Below are 13,130 nucleotides of genomic sequence, written 5' to 3' on the forward strand. Positions count from 1 at the left end.
TTTGTAATCTCTGGGACCACATCTGGAAAGCTGAAATCAATAAGCCTGTCATCATTCTTTCTGTTTGCATTAGCTCTAAAGAACTTTCATATTTAAAGAAATATCTATTCGCATGGTGTAATAAGGAGAAAAGATTAAATAGCTTCTCTTTCTCTCTGAGAAGTACTGTGGAAGAAGTTTAAAATTATCCAGATGATGATATGTTCAATCAGAGACCCTCTCTTTTAGCAGCTTGGGCCCCTAAAGATAAGAAATATGGCGAACCACAGAATATTATAAGTATTTAGCTTGAAAGGGACAGTTGGAGTTCAGCTAGGCCGAACTCTTGCTCAAAGCAAGGTGAAGTTCAAAGCCTGGGCTGACATTCAAGAATGACAGCTTCTCTGAATTGCTCAAATGAGGGAAAATGGAGACAGAATGACAAGCAATAAACACGCAGACTGAAGAAGGACTGGCAAAACATGGAAAGAGCTAGTGAAGGGTAGAAACTGGATGGAGTCTTTACCACATTTGTTGGCTCTCACTGGCCACAGATCAAAGCCCTGTGGACTTTTCCCAGAGTTGTCTCTGGGCTGCTCTAGGACCTTCCATTGACTCCATTCTGGATTTTGGTTACAGAGCTGAATTGCTCTGCCATAATCTTTCCATCTTTACTAAGTACTTCCTGATACTTATTCCTGAGAACATCACACGTTAAACAATATGAGGCTTAAGAGAGATGTAAAAGAGAAGCCAGGTCTTCTGATACACTATCCCCCTAGGATCCTATTTACAGTATTTCTCTACTGGTCATTCTTTTTTCTCCCTAAGAAACAGACTAAGGTGTTTTTTGCTCTACTTCAGAGATATGACAATGTTTATATTGCAGTAGAGAGGCACTGCTTGGCTTCAGATGCCTCACATTTATTAAGAACAAGTTAACATACAGAAATTCTTTCACATGGATAGTAAAAAAAAGGTGTTGACTTTGTATTGACAAGTGAATTTAGTTAAACTCTTAAAATATATGCAGATAATACTGTGGCATTTCTCATAATCAGCAAATCTTTTCTATGATGTCAACTAATCCCTGAAGTATTATGTAGTGGATTTTTTTTAACTCTTTAAGAAAAATGGTATTGTTGTTGTTATTATTATTATTATTATTATTATTATTACTACTACTATCTTCATCATCATTTATCCCTTTAAAATATTAGCAAACTTTCTGCTAGAGAAAAAAGCTAATTGTAGAAATGGAAATTAATCGATAAATTGGATGTAAAGATCATTAAAATATTTTCTCATTCAAAGGTTTTGCATCTGTGCTTTTATTCATGCATACGGAGTATTTTTCTAATTATCACAGGATCTTTAGAAGTGCTCTGTCTAGAACACATGAAATGCAATTAAAAATGCTTTCATTACAGAAAAAATACTCTAAAAAGTCCATTAAGTATATTTGCACCCAACTGAAATATACACTAAAAAGAAGGTGACCCTGGGAATGTGTGTACAGAAAGCTTGTCTTCTTTTTGCTTACGGTTATAAAAGGTACAAAATAAATAAAAGTCAAAATTTACCTCATTTACCAAACAGGAACACTGCTCAGTGTGTTTCTTACATGCTGAAATACTGTTCCAAGTTATGACAAATCTGGCTTTGGAAAGCAATTTATTTCCTTTAGAAATCTGTTTGGACACACTTGGGAGTCAGCTTTCAGAGTTTGTGCCTGACAGCTTTGGCTTCCATGTCCTTTTTTATACTGTAATCTAAAGGTGACACAGCAAAGGTGTATGTATCCTCATACTGGTTTTGATTGTGCTTGAATTATGAGTCACCCAGAGGCTTCCTGAGAAGGGCAGTGTTGTATTTAATAAATGTTATGCTCTTGTTTTATAAAAAAATAAAAAAGTTAAGCATTAATCATAGAGAGCAAGTGTAGCCATTGCTAAAGCCTTCCTTCCCTTTTCAAGAACGTAAATGAAAGTTGCTTAAAGAATTGTTCAGGGATTAATACTTCATTTAGAAGACTAATTTAGTTTCTACATTTTTACTGGATAGGTAGAACACAGGGGCCAAAAGAGTTTTGTGGCTCTTGTAAGTGGCTTAGGAAGTGCCTGGAAGTACACCTTCCCATCTCCCCGGTACTGTGTCTCAAGTTTGTAGCACAATAGATAATGTACTCACTTGTTTCATAGTGTATTAGCTTACTTTATTACTATAAAATATTGCACTATATTACAAATCACCACATCACAACGTCTACACAATGTACTTTGACAACAGATTTGGAAGCCCAACAAATGTTGTTTAATAGGACATTACATTATATACTGAACCAACAAAAACATTGTTCAACACATTTAGACTAAACTTTAGACATGCCTTGATACATAAGCACAGGTCGTATGGTTTTAGAGTCCAGCTCTGTAGTTCTCCATTCCTAGGCTGTGATTTTCTCTAAGGAAGGCTAGATTCACTCAGAGACTAGACTATGGGCAATGGGAAAAAATCCCAAGTTTCTTCATGCCTCAGTACCGCAGTAGGTTCTCCCACATGCCATGCTTGGGAGGAATTTGGCTTCAAAAGATGTCATCTTTCACTGAGATACACAGTCCAAGATAATCCAAGGTAATATTAGTTTTCTGATAATACTGCTTGCAAGAACAGAGGAGAAACTTCTCTGGCCTAGCCAGATTCCAATGTAGGCAAGCCAAAAAGTCTGTTTTCTCAAACAAACTGTTCTTCAATTAGTATTAATTCATTCACTAATATAGGTAAGACTGAAATCAGTCTGCAGTGCTGCCAAGAGAGCTCTTGGGTTCTAGCAGTGATGTGGGCTGCAGTTATCAGACACAAATGTGCCCTTCACTCCTCAACAGAGACAAGTAGTTGCCTGTCCGGAAGGCAGAGTTCCTGCAGCTCTGCACAAATCCTAGGTGCTTGGCAAGCCTCTTTGTAGACCCAATAACGATAAGGTCTGACTGCTCATTGTTTGTAGCCTTACCTTGGGGTATAAGAATTTAATGGCAAAATAGCCATTGGAGCAATTCTAGTTACCTCTTTATGACATGTAATGATGAGAATATATGTCTATACACTCGTGCTTCTTTTTGTTAAAAGGTCTTCTAAAGGGACCTATTTCTCCAGTGTGCAAACTAATGTCTCTTAATGTCATCAAGAGTTAGGCACACACATCACTAGGAGAAGTGTCCCCAAAAGTTTTAAGAGAAGCACTGCTCAAATTTCACACAGACCATATAAGCCTACATTAGAAAACAGTTTCACCAATAATAAAAGTACTTTTGAAACAAAATGCTTTCTAATAGTCATTAAAAACTTTTTATGCAATATATGTAAAAAAGATTTATCTAATGCTCTGCAAAATTATCCACAAATGTACCACACAGTGCACAAACATTAACAAGAAAGAAGCAACAAAACCATAGCACTACCACTTAGAAACACGATCCAATTAATATTACTTCCAGTAATACAATATAATAGCTACTAACTATTATTGATGTCTATTTTTTTAAGGAATCCATATTCATCAAGGAGGTCTATGGTTTCTTTTTCTTTTATTCAAAAATATGGAAGCAATTGCACACTGTTTCACTGCTACTCAGAGCTATACAAAAAAGATATGAAAATTTTATTAGTGCAAATTTTAGGAAAACTGGTCTCCTGCCCTAACTCCTTCTGTTCAAATTTGTCATTCCCTGTGCTACTGAAAAGTTACCATTTCTCTCACTAATGAGCTTTAGATTGAATCCCTTCATAAATGAGGCTATATATGTAACTTGTTTTTTAATTTATCTGCTATAACATGTTTAATATTTATTAAAATAGATTTTGTGCCAGATAATTGCAACAAGATGCTTAAAAAGTTTTTCAAATTTATCCAACGTATAAACCAGTCTCAATGTGTAGGGCAAAAAGGATGTAAATAATTTGAAGGTTATTAGGACAGTACATATCTCACAGCTAAAAATATGATACTCTCTAAGGTGAGATATACCTTGTAAAATGAGTTGGGAAAACGGTGCTTCAGGAGTTATGTTAATATAACAGCAGTTTTTCTTGCGTGGTAACAGTGTTTTCTAAAAATCTTTCATAGATTTTATTTCTGGAATTAATACAGGAAAGACAACTGTCCCTCTCACAAGGCTGTTAGGAAACTATTTTGCACAAAATACTGATTTCTATGTAGGGAAGGTAGAAAAGCACAAGTGCCCATGGCTGAGGTTAGGGAAAAGGGCAATATGATATCTAACAGCAAAGTCAGTGAAGTGGACAATGTAACAGGACTCACAATATTTTTGATCATTAAATATTTCTGGCATTACCAGCTAAGAATAGCAACAAAAATGAGCACAAAAAAAGGGAAACAAGTCAAAAACAGCATGAGAAGGATATGTGTACAGAGAACTCATGCTGAGGAAACTGTTGAATTTATGACATAATAAAAAAAGCTCATAATTTTGAGATGGAAAGGAAAAAGGTCAGCTATGAACCTTTGTTTTCCATCAGTTTTAAAGCAGATGGATCCAAGAATAACAGAGCACTTCTTAAAGGGATGGCAAGGCAAAATGTGGTAGATTGGAAAGAGAAAATTGAAAGAGGATGCTGTCAGCAGCATGTTTGACAGAAGACATTTACGTCTTTAACTTCTAGGTATCAGTGGATCACATGGTTCACTTCAAACATGTCAGTGGTTACTAGTAGGTTCATAAGCAAATGTCCCTTAAACTCACAAATAAGAGATATATGTGCCATTTAAGATTACAACAGGGCTAAAATGCAAATATTTCTAAATATTTCTCTCAACATTAGAGTACTTTCAAGAAATGAGAGAAAAGGAATCAGTTGAAGTAAATGTCTGGAGAGAAGAAAGCATATCAGGTAAGCAGGAGAGAGATCAGATTGTATCTCCCAATATCTCTTCTCAGAGACATTGAAAGAAGCATACCTTCATGAACAAGACAAGCGTGAAGAGACCGCTGTTAACTTAGAGTACCCATAGGAAGCAATTAAACCAAGACTGGGTTCCTTAGAAGCAACTGAAATGAAAAAAATTGCCAATGACTCAGGGGTATAAAAGAGTAGACACAGTAGGATGATAGAAAACCTCCATAAGTCCCAAATCAAAAACCTACAATATGCTTCCAAGAACTTAATTTCTTTAAACCCTCAGGATCGGTGACTAGAAAGTTCTGAACTGGGGATGAGCAAGTCATGAGACACAGGCTTTCCAGTTGGCACCAGGTAGTCTGTTAATATTTTGAATGAAGAATTGCAGAATCAGAATAAAGGCTATAGAGACATCAGTGGTGGGCTGAGGTCATGGGACCAGGAGATCAGAAATTCCTGGGTCAGGCAAGTGTTAGCAGGGCAATGATGCTGCCTGCAGCTTTATCTTGTGCAGCCTTCCCAAGAGACAATAACTTGGAGAAATAGAAGAATGAGCTGAGGATGAATTGAAACACATCTTATAGCAAGCCTGGACAAAAAAAAAAAATCATCTCTGGGGTAGAAAGGCAAATCTGAGATAAGTCCATGGAAATTGCACTGAGGATGTAGGATTCCTTCCATTGAAATCAGGTCATTTTCAGTGGCTGGATTTATCCACTACAATATTCAGAGACTTTTTTTGTGAAATTTCTGTCTGTTTTGAAAATTGCTGATGCCTTGTGTGATGTACTGGTATCTCTTAGTGGTTTCGAGGAGTTACACGCTTCTCTGGGTTTTATATAAAATATGAGAAAGATACTTGGCCTTTCTTTTATTCACGCAGTTTAGAACTCCATAGTTAAATTCTCCCTCCTCATCTTGACTTTGAGAATTGCATGTGGCCCACATTATCTCCCATAGAGTGCCACGATGAAACTGGTAGCTGACTTAGTCCAGTCCCAGGACAACTAAACAGTGTGGACAGTGCATCACTCCTCTGGCTCCATTTCATACTAACAGTCCTAGTTTGTCAGAGCCAGTTTGGATTATACCATTCTCTGATCCCATGATTATAAAATAGCTATCTGACATAGGACCTTTGTCAGGCTCCCACTTTTCACATTTAGTTTTCATGTTTCACTCACAACACCTGTCATGAGTTGTCAGTCCTGGGTTGTCTGCAGGTTTCCTTAACAACAGTATTTCTTACATAGCCTAGATGGATCTACATTTGAATCTGTCAGTTCTTTTTTAGACAGGAACACTTCTGGAGCTGGGCTACTATCTATAGGTTCATATATTTCAAAGGTACTTCCCAAAAGAGATGGCATATGCCAGCTACATGGATAGCTCATTTAGTAGAACACACCAAAACCAGTTTTGATGTCCTCATTAGTGAATATTTTGCTCTACATAAATTTGGTACATACCACTTCAACCACTGAGTGCTGTTTTTCAGTAGTAATGGACTCATGCAGAATTTATTCTCTATCTACATTCAGAAAGACTGATTTTTGAGAGCTCTTCCACGTTATTTCAACAGCCTATACTCAATGAAGTCTGCTGCAGAAACTGAAGTGTGAAGGCTCAAGCAAAGCTGGAAAGGAGTAAATCTCTTTGGGTATTATTTTATTTTATTTCCCTATTAATTTTTTCATTTTTTTAGGAAACACTTTTCCACTACCTTTTCCATTCTTTTTTTTTTTCCCCAGAACAAACACATCTGTCAGCTTATAGTAATCAATGGAAACAATACAGCTGTTCAGCAAAAACAGATATAAAGAAACTGAACTATTTTGGTGCATCTGTGTTTAGCAAAGAACTTGTCTAATAAACAGAAAGAAGGTAGTAAGATGTCTAACTAGTGCTAGAGAGCTGCTTTCTATTTTTTTTGATAGACAATAATACTATTTCCATTATTTTTTTTTGTAATAAGCAGATAAATTGTTATTTCTGCTTTAGAAATTTTAAAATGAGTAGACTATGAATTCAGTGGGATTTCCTCCAGTTCGATTGTACCCTATGACACATCTCTGTTTGGTGTTGGTTCAGAGAGGTTTTTTTAGTGGTCTCTTTAAATTTGAGTATTGCTATTCCCTCCACCTTTTTGAAACATGCAGACCTTTCCTTCCCCTGCATACTCTGGCTGTTTACCTTCTAAGCTTGAGGGACAATGGTTTTTTAAATGCTATAGCATGTAAACTATGTCCATCTCAGGGAGTATTTTTTTCCAGTGTGAGATACTGTGAGAATAAATCTCAGTCAATGTCGATCTGTTTCTTGTCTGAAATGTAGATAAGATTGCTGGATAAGAGAGAAATTAAGTCACTTACAGAAATGGATTTGCCACTGTGAACTATGCAGTCAGGCCATATTCATATCAGAGACAGAATACATTACAAGGCAACACACAACCTTATGCAAAACACAGCCTTCCTCATCCACAGGCAGGAACAGTACTTCAGTCTTAATCTTAAAAATGAGACGTTAAAGACAGGATGCACAGGGTAATGATGGAAAAGGACGGCATTATTCAAGTGTCATTACACATCAGAAATAATAAAATAAAAATTGGATCCATGAGTAATGAGAAAGTATGCCTTGCTTTACCGGTGTCACAGATTAAATATTCTAGAATCAAAGCAGGTTTCTCTAAGTACTTGAATTTTGTTTTGTGTTCAGATTATCTCACATGACCAAATGCTATCATCTGTTTCTTATTTGTAACATGTGAGATAGATACATGCATCTGAAACAGTCATCCTCAATTCCCTTTATAGTCAGTCATGCAGAATATATACTTTTAGGGTATACCTAGGTATACCTGATTTATTTGAAACATCTACAGTGGAATTACATGAATTACACCCTAGAAAAGCTTATTTCTGCCCAGGGACTATAAAAGGAGACTAGCACAGGTATAGTAACCTGAATTATAGGTGTATATTTAGTCACATAAACTCCCCTTTCTTATAAATTTACAAAAAAAAAAAAAAAAGAAACCAAACCCAAGTTGTAACCTTAAAACTGTTCTCATATTTGTGTTAAGCTATGATTTAGCCATCTCTTAGGAAGAATAGGTTTGACTCATACACTCTATTTTTTCACTTCTTTTGATTCACTCAAACAAGTGAGCTTTTTTTTTTTCTAAATTTCAGAGTGTCAGAACCCTCCATTAAGGTATAGTCAATTTTTCTGATGTACAAAAATTTTTGATAGTAAACTTGCATTTGTTCTGCATCATCCCATTAAGTTAAATGACTCTGTAGTACTTCCAAAGAGTTGCTTTAGTCTTGGTCATTGTTTTACCATGAACAAAACATTCTCTCTTCCTCTTCCTTGCGTTCTCTAAAGCCACTAACCACCTCCTGCCCCAGCAACAGAGGGTTAAATGTTACTGCATTTGGACCTAGTACATGTGTCAGCCGTACCTCAGTGTTTGGCCTGAGAAAAGACCAGATGGTGTAGATTTACACTGCTTTTATCGAGTATTGAGCTCATTGTAGTATCTCCTACCTGCCACAGTGATGTATAGAAAACAACCACAGCTCAGTTAATGCACCAGAACTTGTTAAATTGTCATGTTGGTCAAGTTGTTTTGATCAGGAATCAATGCTCTACGAAGAAATTCTCTTGAGAGAGAGCAATTATCCTCATGGGCTTGAGTATGTTGCTGCTACGGGGTTTTTTGCTACTGTTTTTTGCTACTGTCCTGCACCAATTGCTGAAATATATATTTTGCTGTCTATTATTGCTCAGGTTTGTTCAGCATACTGGATTTCACACTCCACTTCTCTCTGAAGACTGGTGTTCTAAATTGTTTTCCTCTAGAGGGGGATTAGTGTGCCTTTTTCTAAATAAAATTCCACCTTTTGGGGTTACACTAACCCTTTATATTCTTTTTTGACTATGCAATTCTCCCTAATTTGTCAACTGCTTCAGAAAAAAAAAAGTTGCTTACTCCACTGTTCCAGATTCTTAATGGATGTTAGGTAAAAACAGATTTAATACCAACAAATACAGTACCTCTGCAACAATTAAATTGCTCCAAGTTTATATACTACAGTGACTCCAATTACTCTTAATTTGGTTTCATTCCAAAGAAATGTCAGATTCTGTCTCTTATAAAGCATTCTTTTACATATATATATGAAAAATACTTTATTGACAATGTGCATCTATAGATATTTTAATCACCTTATGTTTATTACTTCTGTATGTGATAAAATGTTACTATATTCTTTTTCCTAAGGATTTGTACGTTTCATAATGACAAAGATTTGGCATATGCAAACATTAAGGCTTCACTTCCCAACTTCTACTCTTCAGAAGTAAAGTAGTTAGTATTTTGACATAGAATCCTTTCTTTTTTTTTCTTTTGAAGCACAGAGTCATGCACATTAAGTGACATATGAATGCTTTTAGAGGAACAAAGATCTTTAATTAAAAAAATCCAATCATTATTCATCAGGTAATAATAAATTATGATGGATGCTCATCTCAAACCATCAAAGAAATTTTGTTTGGCTAAAATATTAAAAGCTATTGAAATAACTTATCTCTGTCAAGTTTTTAAAACTTCTTCTGTTGTTATTGCTTGTTTACAGATAAGTCTTGACTCTCCCCTTCCAGCGGTGAATATTCAAACTTACTGTGTCAGGCTGGTCAGAAAAACTAAGTTGCTAGAAACTAATTTTTTAAATCAGAGAAACAAACACCATGCATCTCTGTCGTTAAGAAAGAAAAAACCAAACAACTGTTGTACAAAATTTTTACAATGAAGGAAAAGGAGGCAAAATGGCGTATGAAAACCAGTAACCTTGTAAAGGGCTAATAGATTGCTCTGATTTTGATCTACATTAATGAGTCAATCTATACAAGTATATCTAAAGCTTGCAGCACTGCTTTGGGACTACAAGAGTTTGCTGCAGACACCACACAAACTATTACGGGGTGAAAGGAACTGCCTAGTTTTACCCTTATACAGAGATGGGACCATTGACACTCAAAACACAAAAAGGAATGTACAACAAACTGCAAGATTTTGCCTAGGATACTTAATTGAAGACACACTTTTCCAGAACCAATGGTGTTACCTCCCACAACATGGAAATTAATTTCCAATCTAGCAAACAAGGATGTAGTGATTATATGTATGTCTTATGGTTTAGAACCTTTTACACACATTTTTGTAATTGTACAGACTTTCCAAACTTACCTCCTCTATGGATAATCAAAGAAGTTTCACTTCCAACAGGACATTCTTTAAGTATATCCACTACTTCTGCATGGCTCAGGTTCTGTACATTCTGCTGGTTGATCTCAACAATGAGGTCACCTTCACACAAACCAGGACATCCCTGAATGTCTAGAATTTGCTTCACCCTCTGTCCTGTAGGACTGTCTGCTATAGTGAAGCCAAAGCCCTGGGCCCCTTTCACAATGGTTAAGGTCATGAGTTCAGCTTGGGTGGCCCCAGAAGAAGCCATTGATACATTATCATCATGGGCAGGTGGTGGGAATGTGCTATCAAGCTGACTATCTGCTGGAATGGAGTGCAAGGAGTGTGGTGGTCGATCTGTTACGTCTGGAACAGACTGAGAAGTCCTAGAAATGTATTCCAAATAAGTTTCATAGTTATGTCTTCCATTTACCACTACCGGAGGCCTCTCCATTACTGCAAGGGGTGGCACCATGCTGTTGGCAGGATCTTCAGGATCAAAGGGCAAAGGGTATCCACGACATAGCACCAAGTTGACACTCTGACCAATAGGAACAGACTGGAAGAGTTTGACTACATCTGCGTGAGTATGTCCAAGGACACAAACTTCATTAATATAGACAATCACATCACCTAGAACGAGAAGAACAAACAGTGACAACATGAGACAACTTCAGTTACTGTATATGCAGTGCAATTTTTTTTGAAATGAGATAGAAGTCTACTAAAAAAATACAGTAAATTCAATCAACATACTGACTCAAATAATAGAGACAAAAAAGTGAAGTTTGTCTGTCAGCAAATGTAATACAAGGAGACAATGACAGTACCAGTTATTTTCTGTGGAATCTCACAGCTGGAAAATTAACCTAGATAGAGATATGCACCTTTTTCTAATATTTCTTCCTTATTTTTCCAACTTGTTTCAGTCTAGGGCACAGATTACTTTCTTTTATAAGATACGATGGAAGATTATTTGGAGGGTGTGTTGTCAAGAAATACCATTGTTTGGTGAAGACTAAAAAAATAATAAAAATAATAGTAAGTACTTGTGGACTTGAGAATCAAGGAATAAGGAATTGGAATGCAAGACTGCATGCATAAGCATAAAGAAACACTTTTTGCATTGATCGTGATATTGACATTTTTCTGTTAAATGTCATTACTTGCCATCAGACATTCAGAACTACTACCATCATTTCCAATTCTAGGCATGAACTACCTATCTTGCATAACATTGAGATGTTTAGTGGCATTTTGTTGTAGCCATGATGGTTCTGGGACAATGACAGGACAAATTTTGTAGGTAGCTATAATAGTTTGCTATTAGAAAAATCCAGTCAAATGTGTGAAAATCAGTTTAGTATTTCCACCTAATCATCTGGTCAAATAAAAACAAAATAATTCCTTTACCTCCAAATCTTGTCACATATATAACAGAGCTACCAGTCAGATCATATACGAAAGCAGAATTCTTTAAGTCAACAGGCTTTTTATGGGTCTCCATATTGCTCATGCACCAACCAGCTACTGCTACTGAAAAGTTCAGAAATAATTTCACGTTCCTTCTTGTTGTTAGAATAGATCTCTATATTTATAGCCATAAATATTTTTAGCTACCATTAAGGTGCATACTAAAATGAAAATGAGGGATCAGTACAAACAATATTCAGAATAGTTTGATGACCCACAATCAGTTTTCACTTTCATGAAGCAGTTTGCATCTTTATAGAAAAGGAGAAGGATGTTTGGTTAGAAAATTCTAGAAGTTAATATATTTTTCTAAGTGAAGATTTTCTTATTAACCTACCATTATCCTACCACTGTGAGATATCTGCAAAGTACACAGTTCAATAATTGACTAATCACAACACAATGCTTTTAAAAGGTATTTGAAAAATCATCAATAAAATGAGAGTGATTTAGGGAGGATGAGGTGGTTTTTATGAAATTGCTTCAAGTGTATTTATGAAATTATGTCTTTCAAGTACTTCAATCAAAAGATCTAATCAAGCAAACTGAGGAAAAGAGCATCATCAGGATGCCAGTGCAAGGGCTGTTTCTATGAGACAACAAAAGGCAAAGGCAAAGGCTGTTTCTATGTGAAAACGAAATGGTCAATTCCCACATGATCAGTCTGTCTAACAGCCTGACAATAATTAATTGCATATGCACAAATTGTGATTCAGAGAAAGATTTCTTCAGAGGATGTCTTGGGAAAAAATGCTAACGGAGCTCGTTTAAAAGACTGTGAATATTATTCACATAAGCCTTAGGAGCTGCAAATGCTTTCTTAAATGTGCATCATAAATAGATTTCAAAACATAAGCGAAAGCATTTAGGTCACTTCACAGGCAGTGCTGAAAGAACTCCAATGCTTTTCTCTCAAGCAGCTGAAAGTAAAGCAGTTTTCAAAAGGCAGAATTTAACAGAAATTAAAAATGCACTGTACAAAGTATTGTGGCAATTGCTGCAATTCATTGCCATTTGTTCATGCCCTGGTATAGAAAGATCTTACCTGCATTCTCATCCCTGGCTTCCACATTAGCAGTGAGGCTGACATTGCTCACAATAGGACTGATTCTGTTGAACTGAGAACTCTTCAATGCATCCTCCTATTTCAGTAGCTTATGCCTTAACAGTAACCTTGCGACTTTTTAATCCATGCAGTCTTTATTTTCCTGAGTGCTGGCAACGCAGCTATGTGGTGGGAGGAGACCAATCTGTTTGTTCATCCTCTCTTACAATACATAAGCAGAGTGCAAAAGGAAAAATGCATTTTTTGTGTTGGGCAAGTAAAGCATTGCCTGTTTTCACCCCTTCACTTTATGTATTTGGACGAGCTTAGATATGATATAAAACTTAAGCCAGTATGGTTTTCATATATCAGAAAATCACGAGTTAGTTGACATTACATAGGTCTCTGGTGAAAAGAAATTAGCTTTTGCAAAAGGAGTGCAGTCAGGAAATATAC

The 13,130-nt window shown here is 36.1% G+C and overlaps 1 protein-coding gene across 14 annotated transcripts in view; it reads right to left on the reverse strand.

The window, feature by feature from the left end:
* Positions 1–13,130, reverse strand: part of MAGI2 (membrane associated guanylate kinase, WW and PDZ domain containing 2) — a 735,331-nt gene that overhangs the window by 109,801 nt on the left and 612,400 nt on the right. For 13 of the 14 annotated variants that reach the window (XM_027679440.1, XM_027679438.1, XM_027679439.1 and 10 more), the window contains one exon: positions 10,154–10,789. The exons of the other annotated variant lie outside the window; for it this stretch is intronic. In XM_027679440.1, coding sequence (XP_027535241.1) covers positions 10,154–10,789 — 636 coding nt within the window. The remainder of the gene's footprint in view (positions 1–10,153; positions 10,790–13,130) is intronic. 14 annotated transcript variants of the gene reach the window in all.

The sequence above is a fragment of the Neopelma chrysocephalum genome, unplaced genomic scaffold (genome assembly GCF_003984885.1).
Source record: "Neopelma chrysocephalum unplaced genomic scaffold, ASM398488v2 Primary Assembly neopelma1_45, whole genome shotgun sequence".
Lineage (NCBI taxonomy): Eukaryota > Metazoa > Chordata > Aves > Passeriformes > Pipridae > Neopelma > Neopelma chrysocephalum.